This window comes from Spodoptera frugiperda, chromosome 15 (assembly GCF_023101765.2).
Source record: "Spodoptera frugiperda isolate SF20-4 chromosome 15, AGI-APGP_CSIRO_Sfru_2.0, whole genome shotgun sequence".
Lineage (NCBI taxonomy): Eukaryota > Metazoa > Arthropoda > Insecta > Lepidoptera > Noctuidae > Spodoptera > Spodoptera frugiperda.
Window position 1 is genome coordinate 10,987,285 of NC_064226.1, and position 19,287 is coordinate 11,006,571.

Here is a 19,287-nt window from a genome sequence, read left to right on the forward strand (position 1 = left end):
CTGGCTGGAGTGTCAATGTCACAAAATGTGCTAATGTCAATATGATTTTTGATTGAAGGAACTTGTACGCAAAAGGCACGGTCGAGTTTCGATCGAATATTACATTTTCAAGCACTGAGATTACACATTTTTGAAAAATATGGCTTTCAGAACCACCGCTATTGTTCGAAGTAAGTAATGAACATAATTTATCACCATAAGTTATACAATAACATTACTTTAACAATAATGTTATGTAACTTGCTTATTTTCAGGCAACATGAAGAAATGGGCCTACAACTTGTCTGGATTTAACAAGTACGGTAAGTTTCTAAACAAATCTTGTTATTTAAAGCTTAGCCCAATCCTAAAGACTTACTGTATCTTCATTGCACTATGAATGAGACTAAAATATAAGCTCATGCCCATTGAACATGACCAGTCCCTAGAAAAAGCTTAAGGTTATAACTACATTTTTCGTTTTTGAATTATTGTGAATATTTAAAGATTGGAACTAGGAAACAGGTCTGTAAATGTGCTTATAATCAGTTTGTCATGTTGTCAAGTTTAAATTGTTTCAGTAAGCTGCTTAATGACTTTTGCAATAGATTTAAATTAAACAATAATTTCAGATAACTTTCTGTCATTAATAATGACAGACAGATGAAAATTAAAGTAAAGAATTCTCCCAGTAAAACATTATTGTTTCATATACTGTTTGGTGTTGGTAATGACCAGTAAATATCAAGGTTAGAAGCCAACAACAGTATTTCAAACATTCCAGGTCTCCTTCGTGACGACTGCCTTCATGAGACCGAGGATGTGACGGAGGCACTCCGCCGCCTCCCACAACATGTTGTTGATGAACGCAACTTCCGCATCGTACGAGCCCTGCAACTGTCTCTCACCAAGACCATCCTCCCCAAGGAAGAGTGGACCAAATGGGAGGAAGACCAGCTCTACCTCACACCTATTGTAGACCAAGTGAAGAAGGAGAGACTAGAGAAAGAGAACTGGGAGAAGAACTATTAAATAGCAGTTGTTGTAATGTTTGGTGTATTATTATTTAAATAAATTTAGCATCGTTCAAATTGTAAATAATTTCCCCCTATATTTTAATTTATTTATTCAAAGTTTATGTTACTGCTTCAAAACATCTGCATTAATAATTAAACGATTCATCTGAATAACTATTGTCTCTCTAATCTTTTCTTTATTACAAAACTAATTTAATTTTCTATATTGCAAACTAACTTTAAGAATAAAAACTAAGGAGTTGGACTGCATTTTGTGCAGTTGTTTATTTAAACTACAATATTATAAAGATTTTTAGAAGGAACAAGGAAGCCTGTTTTTATAAACTACCTCAGTTCAATAACAATGAAAAACCTGTATTATAAAAACAATTTTATTTTTACAAAGTACAAAATAAAATACAGAATTTGAAGAATATAATAGAATAATTTCAAGAAAAAAAAACGAAAGTATGGCAACAAAATATATTATGGCCACTTAGAAAGATTATTTAAAATTACAATTACAATATAATAATATATTAGGTACATAAATATATGGTCCCTTTTAAAATAACATTTTATAACAACAATTAAATTCCACTTTCTCATATCAACAGTTGGCAGCAGTTCTATTAAATTACTGTTAGTAATATAAAAGAAGATAATTTTGATCATAACACACTTCACAGTACTTAATTAAAATTAGATAAAAAATAAACATCATTGATGAAATACCAATAACTAATGTGTTGAGAATAAAATTGTACATCAAATGAAAAACTACATATATTATGAACGAATGACTTCTGTCACGTAGTAGATATTGTCACATAGCTCCAAAAAATTTTTGATTATATGTATATATTTTTGCCTGAGGAAAATCGCCTCGTCCTGGGCGGGAGAAGTCATTGGATGACTCACCGTGGGCGTGGCATTTTAAAGAGGGAGAGTCGAACTTACTGACAAACACACCCTGTTCCTTCTCCTGCTTTTTGAGCCGGAGCCTTAAGTTAGGCAGTCCGCAGTTCCGAAAGAAATTTTAGACAGGAGTGAATTTAATCTGTGCAAATATGAGTTTTATATCAATTGTAATAAAAAAGTAATTTTGGACTAAATTGTTAGTTGGTATGTATTGGTACTTCATCGACAAATTGCTTTTTTGCCATAAAATTGAATCATAAACACTATGATCCATAATAAATAAATAAAGATCATTAAAGAGCATACAATAGTGTAGTTTTACCATGTAACAAGTGAGATTTCATTCCAATTAAATCTTTAATAATAAAAAATATCAAGGACCTATTTAAAAAAAATGAAGACATGATATGGATTTAGACAACCGCATGTACACTAAATAACTAAAACTTATTGATATAAAACAAAATGTGACCGCAAATAATAATTATTACAAAGTTATTGCCATTGATTTACTTAATTCAAAGTTCAACAAAAATTGATACTATAAGAAAATGCCATTGGAACCAGCCAAAGAAAGTATTAATAATCTCGAAATTGGAATAATAAAACTATGAATGGAATTCAAAGAAATAACTTAGTTCCTCAAGGTCCAGTGATGGGTCCATTCTTTTTTTAGTTCATTCATTACATTTATAATTGCATTCATAGTTTGATGTTAGCATACATTAGTATAGTCTGACGAAAACCTTATTCAATCTCAACACTCCAAATTACCACAACAAACAGTACAATTACTTTAGAGGACATTATTGGGTGAACTATAAACGGAAGAGAGCTAGAGTAAAGGTAACATTTACATCCATTATTCTTCTGCATAGCCGATAATTCAAAAGAATAAAGATTCAATTTCTATTAAGTTCTGTACACTTCCATTATGTATTTCTACTACAACATTATTTAAATAGACATTTAGAAAAGCAGTAGAGCCATTGTAAAAACGACCTTGTAGTCTTGTACACAGAGAAGTTAATAAAAATGCATTGTAATATTCACAGATTCTAAAGTTTAAGTCTAATGTATGCTATGAACAAGAGAACATCTATTACAACAAAGATTTATGATTTATTTCGATATAATTGTGTATTTGTTACATTTAATCTGATTACTTATGTATTGTATCACTAAATTCTCTAAGAACTATTCTACTCTGGTATATTCATTGTAATTATTATATTGGTTCAGATTGGATAACGTAATAAAAATATTGTAATATAAAATCGGGCGAGATCTTGAATTATTCTATAAAGTACATGCATACGATTACGGATTAATGACCATAATTCACTACCGATAATACAGGGTACTACTATTGGAAAACCTGTAGATATCCGACTAATAATTACACATGCATTCAAATATCTCCACTACTCAGTATTAAGAATGTCGAACTTGTTAAAACAACAAGCTTATATTTATAGTCTTTTGAATAGGAATTATATTAAAATCAGTTTATTTTTCGAGTTGATGACGGGATAATAAATATTTTTATTATTTTATTTCATGATATAAATGTTTAATTTCTATGAGTTTATAGTTTTTGTCTTTCTGCGAGTCACCTGTCGGACGGACTGCCATTTTCCCGGTCGGTCTCAATTTTTTTTATATCCGAAAACCGATAGTAACGATGATTTTACTTATCATAAAAACACAATAAACGATTATTGAAATCATGAGCAAAACATTAAAAAATATAAAAACAATGTTACTTAGTAACTAGAAAATACACTTACATAATATGGCAAGTATGTAGACTGTTCAATAATATTGATATGACGTACAATTTGATATACAGTGTTCATAGCCAAGTACTTACTACATAGTCGATAATAGTTAGGTAAAATGTATAAACTATCTAAAAAGACAATTAGATAAAAAAATATTCTGTACAAAATACGAAAAAATGCAAATATGTATACAATTTTTACAATTTTCTCTATACATAATTATTGGCAACTTTGTTTCCGAGTGATAAATTTTCTTTGGAAAACATTATTGTATTTAAATTCGAGTGTGGTGTAGCCCTTACAGTTCCTCGTCTCCTATGGCTTCGAACGCGTTGTTCTCGACGCACTCTCTGCCGGGCTTGAAGGAGACCGTCGCGAACTTCTCTGTCAACTTCTGCACAGAAAATATCTCTCTCGAACTACCGGAGGTACCGGAGTCTCCGTTCTGTGAACATGATAAGGATTGGTTAAGGATTGGTACAACACTTTGGTTATTCAGAATTAATTAAAGGTAATGATAGCCTGCACACAAAGGCCTGCGCTTTTTATCAATTATAATTTAATACCTATTGAAGTTTAATCAAACTTAGAAAAATATACAATTACAAACTTACAGTAGAGCTGAGCGTATCACTGGAGGAAGATGGTGTGATGACTTGACTGGAGCCGTCGCGTCGCAAGTACGTCAGGCTGCCTCGCTTATTGCACCGCGGTGACGCTGGGCCCTCCCCCGCTTTCTGGCGCATCAACTCATCTACGATTGACTGAAATTAAGTTAAATAAAGGGTTAAACAAAAAATGCTAATTTATTAATTTTACTTCTAGAGCTAAACTTCAATCTGCCTAATATCGAATCTCATCCGCTGGTAAACGATCCTTACTGAACAAAGGCCATACGAAAACTGACATTCTTTACTTCAAGAGCAAAACATCAATGTACCTAATATCGAATCTCATCCACTACTAAATAACCGTTACTGAAAAAGGCCATACAGAAACTGACATTCTGTTCGGATAAGCATTTCGTAAGGTTGAAGATACTCTAAAACTCACAACTACCAGTTCCGTAAGCAACTGCTAGTAGGTACCTACTAAATACAAACGCAACAATAAGATTCTCCAACATACCTGTAAACAGACACTAATGAACGTCGCGTGTTCTGTCCTCAGCGTAATCCACTTCAAGTTGTCCTTACTAAGGAGATATTCAAATGACAACTCAAAATTCCTGTTAGAATCCTCTAGAAGGGCACCGTGACCATTCTGAGCTGGCGACCTTTCAATCTGCAACAAAAGGTCATGTTAAACAGGTAAAAAATGCGTTATGTATACTTTTTAATTAACAGCTCATTGTTACTTTGAAAATAAAACAAAAGTTGCTGTTCCTGCAATCAAGTGAAGGGCGTACTAACGCTACATACAAAAAGTGAATAATAAAATGGTTAATTACTTCTGACTTGCAGTCTCTGACTCCACTCCTTCGACATACTTGGTCTCTGCCTACCCCATGCCCCATTGGGGATCGGGGATCTTATAAAACACATGATCATACTCACAGTATGCAAAGTAGTGATCCTCCAACATCGCATCCTAGTAACCTTGTACCGCTGTTCCCTTCCTGGAGGCGTGAGGCTGAGCAGCGTGAGCTCCTTCGAAGCCAGCGACACGCGAACACGACACGTGCCTTCCGGAGCCCCGTCTGTTACGTTACTCAGCTCCGTCACCGCCTCCCCTGCCGGTACCCTCCCGTAATGGCGCAACGTCTTTGCTAGTTCTACATACTGTAATGTAACAATAATAGGTTTATTGCATTGGGATGATGTTGACATTTATTATACCTACATAGTTTCGAACCAAAACGGAAGCAAAACAAAGACAGGCAATCCTACTTATTTAGTAATTTCACAAAGGCAAAATCGCGTGTGAAAACCTAGTAGTACCCATAATAAGAAGACTGCAGAATGTGCAGACTGTGTAACCTACGAAAACTAAAAAATACGCTTCTCAAAAGTCAAATAAACATGTTTTATTTTTCAATGTCAATTGAATGAATGATGATCTCACTCACGGACATTAATCTTAGTACATATTAATAAAATAATACGATAAGCAGGAAGAAGAGTAGCTTGTTAAGGAAAATGGCGTGCAATAATCCTGAGATAAAATTAAAATAGCACACAAACAAGAATGAACTAAATAGCTTAAGTATAGTGATGATACTAAAGCACTACTATTTTTATACTTCAGTTTAGGTAGCTTTTGGAGTTTGAGCAAGTTAAAGTGTGTTTCCATTTAGGAAATGAAATCTCTTATTTAACAAGTGTCCCGAGACTGGCCAGAATGCATAATATCCTATACTTTGTATTGTAAATATTAGGTAAATATCACAAAATCAGTCATGCAAATAATCTTGCTAACCCTGACTTCAAACCAACTGTTAACTTTTATGATAATAATTACTTTGCACATAATTATAATTGGCACTATTATACTAAAAACCTATTGCATTTTTTCCTTGCATAAATCATGTAACATTTCGTAACAATGGCTTAGTATATTGCAAATACAAAATTAGTGTGAATATTGTATAATCAATTGATTTCTAGTAAATATTTGTAACATAACACTGATTTGAGAATGATTCATTTATTGACTTGGGATGATATCAGACTGTGATGACACTATGTGCAATGTGCACTACATTGGTACTTTACTGTTTATAATTTTAAATTAAATGCTTAAATTTTTTGTAGTTCTCAGAAATTATTTTCTAAAACAATGAACTGAAATATAATCAATCTTAAACAATAGGAATATAATCTATAAAAATGAATGCCATGAAGATTGTGCTTTAATCCTACTAACATTATAAATGGGAAAGTTTGTATGTTTGTTTGTGACTCTTTCACACAAAAAACTGCTGAAGGGATTGGGATGAAATTTGGAATAGGTGTATATTATGGTCTAGAATAACAGATAGGCTATTTTATAAATCACGAAAACGCGGGCTTACCCGCTGACAGAAGCTAATAAATGTATAAAAATATAAATGTTGGTTGTACTGGTATATTATAATCAGAGTAAAAGTTATAACAAATAAAATTGAATACTCTCAATTAACATAAAATTATTTGAAGATTGTAGATAAAGATGTTTATAGTAAAAGCACACTGTATCTCACTTGTGACCATAACCTCTTGTAGTTATTGCTTATTGATAACTTGAACTGACATCAGTGTGAATGAAATTTAAATAGTTCAGTGTATTGAAAATAAGAGTAAGATTGTAGGTATTTTGTTCTGTAAAGCATCATACCAATTTACCAATGTTCTTGCATTACACATTCTATTCTTGTTTGCGAAAAATCTTTTAAGTTACTTCAAAATATACTAGTGAAATAAATTTGAAAGGCATAGTAATAAATGTTTTGGTACTGAGACACTACTGTAAACAATAGTAAACAGTAAGTATCTCATTATCATTCAATCTGTTTGATATGCAACGGAGCTAATGATTTGTTTGTCAGGTGTAAGATATTGTCAGAATCACAACCATATGTTGTGTGAATCACCTTTGGTTTTTCATATATGAATCATGGGATTTGTCATGGACCCAACACATATATTTAAAACATACTTTTAGAATTTATGCTCACCTACCTCTCTCTTTTGTTTCTTTGATTTGTATGAGGACAGCATGTCTCTAATTTGTGGGTCAGCCGTTATCCATCCCAAGTCCAAGTCTTCTATAGTTTGCAGGTACAATAGATCCAAAGACACCCTGTCTATCATTAAATCGACATCATAGCAAGGATCCCAGTAGCTGTAACAAAACAACCATATTTTTATTAAAAATGTAACATTTAAAAACAGTGTTCAATTATCACATTTATTCTGATAATTACCTTTTCCTTAAAACAATTTTATCTTCTGGCCTGACATACTTTTGAGATATGTAAGGAGATTCATATTCTTCCAATTTTTTTAATGCTGGTTGTCCACCTTTGGCACAGCTCCAATTAAAAAGATATAAGGAAAAATATTTTACCAACTCCTTTGGCAGGTTCAGTTGGGTGCATACAATATCTAATATTGTGTTTGATGAATCAGTAGATGAGACTGACAATGGTATTCTGTAACCATTCATCAGTGATATTTCAATCTCCACTTCATGCATCTTTACACCATGTGTTTCTTGTTGAGCAGAGAACAGGAATGTTACCAGAAGATCTGATGATGTGAACAATGGATTTTGGCCAACTAAAAAAACAATATTTGTTTCAATTCACATTTTTTAACTGAACATGGTACACAAACATTTAACCTTATAATGATTTTCCTGTAAAGAATATCTGTTAGGTATGCTGAAGTGTATAAACAATGTATTATTATACCTAATTATATTTCCAAGAAACAAATCTTTATCATTAGTTATTCAGTTATAACTTATAAGGAAACACAGTAACTGGACCTTGAAAGAATAATTATTATGCAGTTCCACTATCAAAATCAAAAACTCGCTTCGCATAGTAGATTTGCTTTTGTATAATTACTAAGTAAAAGTGATAATAAAATACTTCTATTCTGCACACAGCTTTCTTGAAATTACCAAAACTGTAAGTAAATAATAAAATTTGAAATAATTACCTAGTTGCATATACTTTTCCAATAAGACCCTCCTTTCTTCGAGCTGGGAGTTGGTAAGAAATAACTTTTTAGGTGGAAACTGTGGCAGTTTGACATAGGGATTTTGAGCCTGTAGCTGCTCATGTAGGCTGAGCAGCTGTTTATATCTAGCTGTGCAGTGGAAGACTCCATCAATATGTATGTTGTAGCCCTAAAAGCAAATTTTGATTAAATTTTTTAAATATTTTTTTTACACCAACACATTATAAAATAATCCAGGAAATGGAAAACAAAAGTTTTTAACAAGAACCAATGAAAACAAATAGGTACTCAGCTATGTAAGTGTAAGAACTTATTGTAAGTTACTTCAATATTAATTCACAATAAAAATCTATATTTCTCTGTTTATTTTTTTAGTTTTCAATGTTTATTGAACAATAAACGTTTAATTATAATTACCGTGTAAGAGATTCCATTGTCGTCGTGAAATTGTTGCAAATCAGGAATAGAAAAATGCATTTTTATTGTTGCGAACTATGCATAATATTTTTTATTAACTAACTATTAGTAAAACAATCAAAAAGGTTTTCAATTCCACAAAACTTGTAACAAATCGCCCACTTTTTAATTTGTTTTTTCCAAAACACTGACTTTCCCACAATCCATTCAAGACATTACTAGAGATGCACTTTGGCAGTTGAATTTATTGTGGATTGACTTGCCAGTTGCCACAATAAACTATCGATATCGATAAATTCTCTAATCTTGAACTGCTTTTTGTAGTATGTACAACGTCTATATCAAAATTGTTTCTTATAACTCTTGTACATACTGAAGTTCACATTAGATGAAAGTAGATATTTGATTTTAGCCAAATACAATCACTTTCTTGTTTTTGAAGGCCATTTTGTATTATCTGTCTCTCTCAACTTTCAACCATTGTAATTGGCAGATAGAATATCTACATAATTTTTGTTATATTGTTTATAAATATTAGTAAATATTATACATTTATGTTTGTTTAAAACAGATAATTATTGATTGATATGATTCTTCATCAAAAATTATCTGTAACATAGCATATTACTTGTCATAGTTGTCATCGCTTGCTCAGCTGTTGTAGTTTTATTTTGATTTGTAATCATAGACTATTTGTAATTTTAGCAACTCATTATTTTGCAAATACTTATAAGTATTGATGATTTTTGTAAAATTCATAGTTACGAAATAAATTTCTAATTTGATAAATTGAGTGAAAATAGTTATCGTCTACTTTTACGTTGAAGATAAATAATAGAGCAAGTATAATAAAAAATGTCTAATCCTTTGCCGGTCATAACTATACAATGCGATTGGAATGATATTATAAGGTAAATATAAGTTACATAATGAATATTACCTTTTCCCTTAACCTTTTCTTTGGTTTTGCATGCTTGTAAAACGACCTCTTTCAGAAATATCACAAACTTGCTGCATATACCTAAATACCTACCTACATTACACACATCTTATACTTTTTATTTGAATTTACAGATTACCCAAAGGGAACGCTTGGATAACTTCCAAAAAATTAAATGAAAATGGCATTCATGATAAGCTTTCCACTTGTATGAGTGATGGGAAAGTGAAAATAATATTTTCAGACAATTACCAATACATTTCTCATGGACCATTGAGCCTGGTGTTAAAACATATACCCTCAGATCTGAAGGTGGCGTTCATAGCTCCCTCAAAAGCTCACAAAATACATAGTAAAGGAGTGTTATCTGTAGCGGTAGCTGAGAATGCCTTAGCCGTGTCATCATGTGAACAAGATAAACTTGTGGTTTGGGATAGCAGGACAGGTAATTTATTTTGTATAATATTAATGAAGTAGTATAAGCTGTTAGCTGCAGCTTTACTTTAGCTTACTTGGTGAAAGGAGAAAAAGAGCCTACATCACTCTCCAGCCTCTCAACTACCTATCTCCAATAAAAAAAAAAATACACCATAAAATTCTCAAAGAAAGTCAAACACATTTTCGGATTCACAGTATTATATTAAAAAGGCTTAGAATTTCGACCACCCACACCACAGAGCATAGAGTGCAATCCAATTTATTAAACTAGTCCCTTATTTTTCAGGTGAAGTAAACCTTGAACTGAAAGGCCATGGTGGTCCAGTTTACAAATGCAGGTTCTTCCCATCAGGGATTGTAGTGTTATCTGCTGGTGCTGATGGTTCCTGCAAGATCTGGTCTGCTGAGTCGGGAATTAATCCTGTAACTTTGAAGGGACACAGAATGGCTGTGTGTGACACCAGTATCATTGAAAGAGGAAGAAATGTTATATCTGTTAGCAAGTGAGATAAACATTCCTTGTATTTATTCTGAATTAGTTAGATGCTCGCATGGTTTCATCTGCTGCTCTAGACCTACTTATTATTGTTTGAGGGGTTTTGGCCTATGGCCTTCATGTCTGGATCTTCATAAATGGACTTAATGGAATATCCAACACAAAAATAATTGTTTAATTCAAATCAGTATCATTAGTTGCAGAGATGCACAAAACAACAAATGTTGAAAACTGTTCAGCTTTAACTATATTAGTATAGATATTTTGCTTGTGTCTTAATGTATGCCCTACATTTACAGAGATGGTTCAGCAAAATTATGGGATGTTGGTGAATCAAAGTGTCTGGCTAATGTTGTTGAAGGACATGGACAGATCAACTGCTGTGCCCTCTCCACAACTAGTGAGCAAGTTGAGGTGGAAAATGAGAGAGAGGTAAAAAAACAAAAAATCATCAGAGTATTTGAAGAAAAAAAATACATTCAACACTGAAATCAGTGTAAACACTATCTGTTATTACATCATAACAAGTTCACTTGGATAACATATTATAACCATAGACCACAGAACAAATTTTATAGTTGCAAGGGCGACTGCCGGGCAAGGGGTCTCGGGTTCGATTCCCGGGTCGGGCGAAGTATTACTGGGCTTTTTACGGTTTTTCGAAAATTTCTCAGTGGTAGCACGGAGTCTGGAAATGTGCCCGGTATATGGCAATAGGCTCACCACCTATTACATGGGACTTACAACATAAATTGTGAAAAGTGGGTGTACACAGTGGCATTACGTGCCATAATATGCACCTCTGCCTACCCCTTCGGGGATTAAAGGCGTGACGATATGTATGTATGTATGTAGACCACAGAATCAAACAAATTTGAACTTTATTGTGATAACTTCAATATAACATTTCAGGTTGGCACAAATAACAAATTGCTGGTAGTGGGATGTGAGAGTGGACAAGTAATCTGTTCCCATGTGGCCAAGAGAGCCCAAGTTTATACTAAGCAGTTGGATTCTGCTTGTAACACCATCATTGTTTTGGACCACTCTGTCATTGTTGGTTGCAGTGATGGAAAGGTAATATTTCGACATAATTGAATAAAAAATATTTAACAAATTATGACAGCTAAGTCTCCATATCTAAATCCTTTGGAAACAATTTTTCAGTATACTGACAAGTTTCTAAACTATTATATTTACATGTGTTTCAGATAGTAAAATTAAATCTTGAAGATGGATCTCTATTAAAAGAATGGCATGAATCAGCTAGTCCTGTCCTCAGCATGGTAGTTCTGACAAATCAACTGTTTGTTGTTGGACGGCAAGATGGCACATGCACTGTGTTGACTCTTGACGAGGGTGACTCTAAAATCAGAGTGCAACTGACTGGTGCCGACTGTGATGGCATCAGGGACCTCTCATTCAATGGCAAGTGGGTATTTGCTGGCTGTAGAGATTCTACGGTGCGGAAATACGATTTTAATCAAATCAATGTCCACTTCAAATAAAAAAAACCTTATAATAACCTTATGAAATAAGACTATTTATGTATAAGATTTAATATACCTTCGTCTTGGACATTTATTATTATGACTATTTTATTTGTTAATTTCGCGGCAATTATTGTTATTAAGTAGGTAGTTAAAGTACATAGAGAGTGCAATAATGTAAATTTTGCTGCAAGTAATTTCTCTTTCCTGTATTGAAGTTTCATTGAATTCTTTTAACCCTGTTCTTTCTGTCACAAGTGCAAACTGCACTATATTCTGCTGATACAATCTGAAAAAAGATTTTCTTATAAAATTCTATTGTATGAAAGTTTTATAAATATTAAAATGCTGTTCTCATACCATTTTATGTAACTCCACACTTGTGTTCTCAATCTCACCCATTGTGTCTATAATAGATCTAACTATCTGGGAGTGTGTTAGATAATTTGGCGAAAACTAAAGAAAAAAAAAAGAAAAATAAATAGTACCTATCCTTCTTTTTCTATTCAATTCGTATGAGATTCTTACCTGAACATGATTATACTTTAATTTTAATTCCTTGAAGTTAGTTTCAGTACGTTTATATAATTTCGTCCAAAGAACTGCATCTTTGTGAATATTTCTCTTTAGTTTAATCCAATCGATCGCATGTCTTTTAGCTAAGACTGGACATGTTATTTCTTAAATTAAGAAAAGACATATTAATTATATGATGACTTTTGTTACTCCTACTTAAATTAAATGGAATTTTTACTAACTTCTTTTTTTCATTAAGTTAATAGTTTCTTGGCATGTGTCATGTATCCAATGATTCCACATTTCTAAATTTACATAGGCTTTTTCCAAATCCTTGCACCATTTGCGCATATCGGCTTCTGTCACGCGAAGGGGCATTACTGAAAATTATTTTATATTGATTTTGGAACTGACAGCTTTCTGATTTGATTCTGAACTGACCGACTAACAAAAAGGAGGAGGTTATCTATTTCTAGCTTACCTATAGTTTTTATTATTGTTGGCATACTATAGAACAGACAGAACACATTGCCCATCCAAAAAAAGTCAGACTATATGATACTTGTATACATACTTTGTGTAGGTAAAGATTCGTCACTAGGCTCTCCATGGCCAAATCCCCATGACGTCACCCATGAGGGCGCTGTGTGTAGTTGAACACCTGTTGAAAGCATATGCTTTATTCAATGAAGCAATTACTACTATTGTAAGGTACGACAAATGAAAATTTTATAGGTGACTAGTGCAGTGGTTGACTGGTTGATAAAATTAATATTTTTCGCGCGCATGTATCACGTAAATAGTAAAATAAGGAGTAAAGTGATAGTGTGGTACTTACGCCAGCCACAATCGGAAAGCGAGGAAGATTTGTGATAGGATGGTAGTCTGTTATTAGTTTTATTAACTCTTCTGTTAATCCTTCCACTAAGTGAACTGTCAGTACTTAAAATTTCAGATTCAGTGTAATCGAGCCCTTGCTTTTTGTACTTAAGGTATTCATTCATACGTCTAAATTTGTAATCTTCTAAAACCGCAACAGGATTGTCATTTCTTCTATCCAACTTCTTGGAATTACTTTGTGCAGCATTAGGATCAACTGTAGTGGTCTCTGTCACCTCTTTAATCGGTCCAAATGATTGTATTACTGTGTCTTCTTCCTCTTTACTCATCATCATTTTTAATTTGTATAGAAAACTTTCAGTTTCTGCGTTTGTAGTTGGTGTTTCTAGGTTTTTAGTGTTGACGCTTTTTGGTGGCGACTTTTGTATTTCGTCAATTTCCATAATATTTCCGAGGGATGAAATTGATCTGTTTACGCTGTCAGTCATTTTTATTGTAGAATCAAAAGCAGCAGGCCATGATTCATCCGCGTCACCTACGAAGTAAAAATGTTACTAGATAAACTAGATTCATTATTATTTAATGACCATGAAAAGAGGATATTTTTTACAGTTTCTACCGCGTGTTAGAATAAGGAATGCTCGGCGAGATAAGGACAGGGAAGAATAATGCAGGTATATCTAAATATTTTAGGCTAAGTAACGGGTGTCCCAAAATTAACGCAAGATTTGAATTTGCCCCCATTTGTGCAGTGAAGTGTTGGCAACCCTGAAAAAAAAGCAATTTGACAGCTAACAGTATAGGGTTATTAAAAATGGAGCGTTACACGATAGAACAACGTGTCTTCATTATTAAAGAATATTTTAAAGACATTTCCAGGTCGTGTACTCTCTCGTTTCGGTGATCAAAATTGGCCTCTTAGATCGTGTGATTCTTCTCTTTATGGGGTTATTTGAAATCACAAGTATGTCAACAAGCCCACAACCACCCGTGCATTAAAGGAGGAGATTCAACGCTGCATCAACGAAATTCAGCCACATTTATGCAGAATGGTCATGGCAAATTTCAACAAAGCCGTGGAGGCCATTTGTCCGATGTGTTATTCCATATATAACCCTATCCTATGTACTTTACGAGTCAATAAAAATATAACTATCAACAGACTAAAAACGGCGTTTTCTATTTAATTGAAAACTTGCGTTAATTTTGGGACACCTTTATATAGGTTACTATTTAACTAACTATAAGTCGTATACTTACTGAGTAAATGAGTATTGGGTTCAGAAAAGACGATAAGAGATTTATTAGAATGAGATTGCATGTATTTGCCAAATTCATCCATTGTGTCACTAAACATAAGTATGCAAATTAGTAACGTGATACATTTATATTGTTTTAAAGAAATTGTGATAGTTATCAATAAAATATTAAGTTACCTCTCTTTATATTGCCCTGTGATGTCATCAGGTTTCACTGAAAATATAAGATCTACTTATTTGTTTGTTCATAATCAATAACATTTGATTGTCGATGTTGAATTATAAAAAAAAGCGTTAATTCCATAAAACTATATATATCCACTACAAAATAAATTCAACTAAAAAATTACCCAAGTCTTTATCAGAAAATTTAATTTTTTTGCCTTCCGTTTCATCATCGCTATCTTCAAGTAAAATTTCATTACGTTCACTCACATTTGAATCATTTTGTCCTGATTCATCGACTCGTTCATCAAAGTTTTCATCACCGTTAGTTGGAGCGACGTCAAGTTCATCTACATTTGGTCTGTCGACTTGTTCATCTACATTTAGACCATCGACTTGTTCATCTACATTTGGACCGTCGACTTGTTCATCTACATTTCGACCGTCGACATGTTCATCGTCATTTGCAACGTCGATATCGGCATCGACATTTTCAGCGTCGATATCGGCATCGACATTTTCATCAAAGTTCAATTCATCGAAAGCTACATCACTGTCATTATTTTCATCGATAAATTCGATTTTCACGGGTAGTTCTACTACTTTATTACTTCCTCTTATATCGAAAGCTGGCTTATAAATATTGCTTTCTGTTTCTTCTGGTAGTGTATTTGCATCAATGTAATTTAATTTATCAGTGACATCTCCTGAACCGTTACTTGTATCATCTTCGGATTCATTATGTATATTGCCTATAATGTTGGAAATTTCATTTCTCAAATAATCTGCAGGATCAAATCTAATGTTGTCTATTACATTTTCTATTTCTTTTCGTAAATAATCTTCATCAGATATAATTTCAGATTGTAGATCACTATTGAATATTTCTTCTAACTTTGTTGTACATATATCTGTATCGGTATCAAGCGGTGGTCCTATCGATTCGTTGTCTTTTGCTGTTTCTGATTCGTTTGATTCTCCTGATTCTGACTCGACGTGCACTGGGGGCTCGCATATATCCTGAAATTATATTTTATTATAATAATCTAAATTTAAAACATACAATTTTAATAAAATATTTATGTACATATTTCCAAATATGAAAAAATAACTGTTAGAGTATATAACTATCTACAATTCTTAGCTATTTTCTTATCTTACTATAACATTATCAAATAGGTCGTCAATAAAGTCTAGTACGGGGCCTTCTTCTTCTTCTAGATCTGTGAAAATTGAGAAATAATTAATAAATTAAATTCTAAGCTATTCTAATAAGATACATAAATAATTACAATACAAACCAAAAACAAGATCTTCACCTTTTCTCCTTATTTCTTTTAAAAATGTTTCCACGAGTGTGACAAAATACTCGGAAAGATGCGCATTTATCTCATTTTTTAGTCTGACTAAAAAAGAAAATAATAAAACAAAAAATACAATAAAAAATCTAAAAAAAATCACATTAAGTGACGGAAAGAAATTAGAAGGAGAACATTACCTACCTCTTAAATCTTCTTCTAGAAGTTTTAGAGATAAATCGTCTAAAATACTTGTTATCCAAATTGTAATCTGTAAAAAGCGTAAATTATTTAAAAGTTGTTAAAAAAATATTTTTAATACAAGCAAGAAGACTTACTTTATTGGATACATCTCTATGGATTGCTTTATACTTTGTGTTTTTGCTAAAAGTACTTTTAGTTAGTAACTTCGCTATATCTCCATGAATTATTTTAGATAATCTTTCCAAACTGGAAAATATCAAACATTTTGTAATTCAGTAATACACCAGTACCTAATTTCTTATGATTTAATTACTCCACTTTAAAACATGAAAATAAACATATATGTAGCTATAACGGACTAAATTGTGTGGCATGTTAGGTAGGTAAGTGAATAAACATATTTTATCATAACTTAGGAATCCGACTCACTCTGAATTCAAAGTTAAATTGAGTTGTTTTGATAGCCTTTTAGTAATTCTGTGTGCAAATAGTATACACAAGGTTCTTGAATCCATATGACGACAGGGTTTCGAGATGTCTCCATAATTTTCTAGTTTCTTTTCAGCCGACTTACAGCGTCTGTAAAATAATTTAAAACAAACAGCCATCTATTATATTATCTATACCACTTGTGGTATAGATCGAACGAAGGTCGGTGTGACGTGTTTTACAATTTGCATTTTTTTTTCTTTCTATATGATAGAGTGGCAAGCCAGCAGACTGAACTTAATGGTAAGCAATCGACGCCCATGGACGCATCACCAAAGTTACAAGTGCGCTGCTGTTAATGGCATTTTGGGCATTGCTGAAAGATACATCTAGAGGGATGCGTTTTTTTTTTCAGTGATTAAAAGTACAATTTATTCTACACATACGTCTTTGATGTTGATGGGCTTCGCCGTTGAAAACAAACGATTGCTTCTGGTATTTTTACAATTGGTCGTTGGTCCAACACATGTTGTTTCAATCGTTCTACCTGGAACATCGCAATAAGTGATGTTAAAAAGTAAGTAGTAGGTACTTGTAGGATTTACCTACGGAAATGCGATACTAAGTAGTTCAGCCGAGGAGACTTACCTAATCATAAAATAAAATTTGTTCCTAAAGTTACTATAGCTAGCTATATAATATAGATACGTATTTTGTGAAATCAAACAATCACGTACCATAAACTCCGGTAGTATATCAGATTTGTTTCTCCAAGTATCAATACATTGTCGTTTGGTTGGTACAGCCAGCTCCGCTATTCTCATAGGGCACTTTTTGTGTTTGGGACTTTTGAGTCTGCCTCGTTGTGTACTAGGAATGCAATTTTTGTGCGCTGCTGAATATATAGTAGCGGCATCAGCCGAAGTTGGTCGGTGGCGGTGAGGAGATTTTGACTTTGGTGAACTTGGGCTCGTCTTGTTTTTAGAGTACTTATTTGGCCTGTGAAGTAAGTATATCCAAGTTAAAGGTAGCCATTTATGACTGACAAACTGACAGAAAAACTAATCTACCTACTTAGGTAAGTGGTTCTTCTTACAAAACATCAACGGCAATGCAGGTAAAAATTAAGAGACGGATGGCCAAGCATTTGAAGCCAAGATGACGATGGGGGTGGACGATAAGGGCCTTAAGGAAGCTACTTGCCTACCTACATATTGTTGCAGGTGGTTTATACCTACTACATAAAAGAAGTAAACGTATCACTTAACTTTTTCTGACACTGCCTCACGATCGATCCTAAAAAATCGATATTGGCTACACTTGGTTCACAATATGTCGAATCTGGTTGTGTTTTTTTTTCACGCAGTTTATTACCGCGCCATACTTCGCTTTCAATGGTCGCATTGATCCAATGTTTTTCGAAACTTATGTCCTTTTTGGCTCGAGGATTGCGTTCGAAATCCATACTTGTTACAACTAGAGTAGAATCTGTAAATATTTTACAAAACTAAGGGTGATTTTCCACCAAAGATGGTCTATGTGGCTATGCTACGAAGATTTAATAGCTAAGCTGTGAAACTACTTATGTGACCCTTTCCACTGATAAGCTATATAGCTGCGCGAGGAAGATGCGTAGTTCGAGTATGAATAGTAGTTATATTCCATATAAAACACATAGCTTAGTTAAGTCCGTTTCCACCAGTGCTAAGGTATGTGTACCAATAAATATGATTGGTGGAAGCCAAACGCATCTACAGCAACATAGCATAGAAATCTCTTGTGGAAAAGTACTTTTAGGGTACTTTTTCCCAGCCTAGTTTTCTAATGCTTACCTGAATCTTCACTAGAAAGATAGGCCATTGAGGTTTAATGTAAGATTATTCCTAAGAGCTATTAGAGCTTTACCTTTAATTTAGCTGAAAGTCTTAAGAAATTAAAAAAAAAGCTTACAAAAGCATATTTCAATTAATGAATTATAGGTATTTACTGACAGTTAATTTGTAAACATTTGTAATCGAACGGATAGAGAATATGTCACTGCCTTGAAGTATTTTTGTAAGAAGATCTATAAAGCCATGGCAGGCTCTATTCCCGAGTTTTTCCCAAGGACGTTGAAAAAATCTAGTGAAAAAAAGGACTCACTTTTTTAACTTGCCGCTTTTTCAACGTCCTTGCGTATTACTATATATATTACCACTTAAGATGGGCGATTTTTCGTACAAATACTTATAAGAGGTAAATATTGCGTAAATACGAATAAGGGCCAGGTATTTATTCATTTTGAGTATTTATCCGAAAAATCGCCCATCAGCTATAATTACTACTTGTGATTTCTGAACTACTTACTAATTGTCACGTTTTTATTTCGAACTGTCAGTGTCAACATGCCATGAAAATTTGTTTTTGTTTGCTACAATATTGTCAATGT

At 33.1% G+C, this 19,287-nt stretch overlaps 4 protein-coding genes across 9 annotated transcripts; 2 read left to right on the forward strand and 2 right to left on the reverse strand.

The window, feature by feature from the left end:
* LOC118278790 (cytochrome b-c1 complex subunit 7) lies at positions 1–1,070 on the forward strand. Its single transcript, XM_035598147.2, has 3 exons — positions 1–170; positions 255–302; positions 764–1,070. The coding sequence occupies exons 1-3, from the start codon at positions 140–142 to the stop codon at positions 1,009–1,011; spliced, it is 327 nt and encodes a 108-aa protein (XP_035454040.2). The 5' UTR covers positions 1–139; the 3' UTR covers positions 1,012–1,070.
* Positions 1,071–1,373: 303 nt separating this feature from the next.
* Positions 1,374–9,175, reverse strand: LOC118277332 (sorting nexin-17). The gene is made up of 8 exons (XM_035596085.2): positions 8,785–9,175; positions 8,347–8,536; positions 7,605–7,959; positions 7,360–7,522; positions 5,257–5,481; positions 4,829–4,984; positions 4,315–4,464; positions 1,374–4,145 (listed from the first exon to the last, which is right to left on the reverse strand). Exons 1-8 carry the CDS (start codon positions 8,842–8,844, stop codon positions 3,999–4,001), a joined length of 1,446 nt encoding a protein of 481 aa, XP_035451978.2. The 5' UTR covers positions 8,845–9,175; the 3' UTR covers positions 1,374–3,998.
* A 244-nt stretch (positions 9,176–9,419) lies between these two features.
* Positions 9,420–12,905, forward strand: LOC118277342 (proteasomal ATPase-associated factor 1). The gene is made up of 6 exons (XM_035596096.2): positions 9,420–9,695; positions 9,859–10,169; positions 10,449–10,665; positions 10,958–11,090; positions 11,571–11,735; positions 11,870–12,905. Exons 1-6 carry the CDS (start codon positions 9,640–9,642, stop codon positions 12,164–12,166), a joined length of 1,179 nt encoding a protein of 392 aa, XP_035451989.1. The 5' UTR covers positions 9,420–9,639; the 3' UTR covers positions 12,167–12,905.
* On the reverse strand, positions 12,305–19,140 carry LOC118277303 (uncharacterized). 6 transcript variants are annotated; one of them, XM_035596051.2, is made up of 18 exons: positions 18,765–19,140; positions 18,128–18,347; positions 17,597–17,858; positions 17,306–17,406; positions 16,860–17,009; positions 16,565–16,676; positions 16,431–16,497; positions 16,230–16,334; positions 16,090–16,151; positions 15,114–15,948; positions 14,941–14,977; positions 14,765–14,853; positions 13,503–14,039; positions 13,239–13,325; positions 12,907–13,044; positions 12,677–12,828; positions 12,509–12,604; positions 12,305–12,437 (listed from the first exon to the last, which is right to left on the reverse strand). In XM_035596051.2, exons 2-18 carry the CDS (start codon positions 18,322–18,324, stop codon positions 12,369–12,371), a joined length of 3,096 nt encoding a protein of 1,031 aa, XP_035451944.2. In that variant the 5' UTR covers positions 18,325–18,347; positions 18,765–19,140; the 3' UTR covers positions 12,305–12,368. The 6 variants fall into 6 exon arrangements, 5 of the variants coding, with proteins under 5 accessions (XP_035451944.2, XP_035451937.2, XP_035451928.2 ...); XM_035596044.2 differs by having other exon boundaries at positions 16,248–16,334; positions 18,692–19,140; XM_035596035.2 differs by having other exon boundaries at positions 18,692–19,140.
* Between the last annotated feature and the right edge of the window lie 147 nt (positions 19,141–19,287).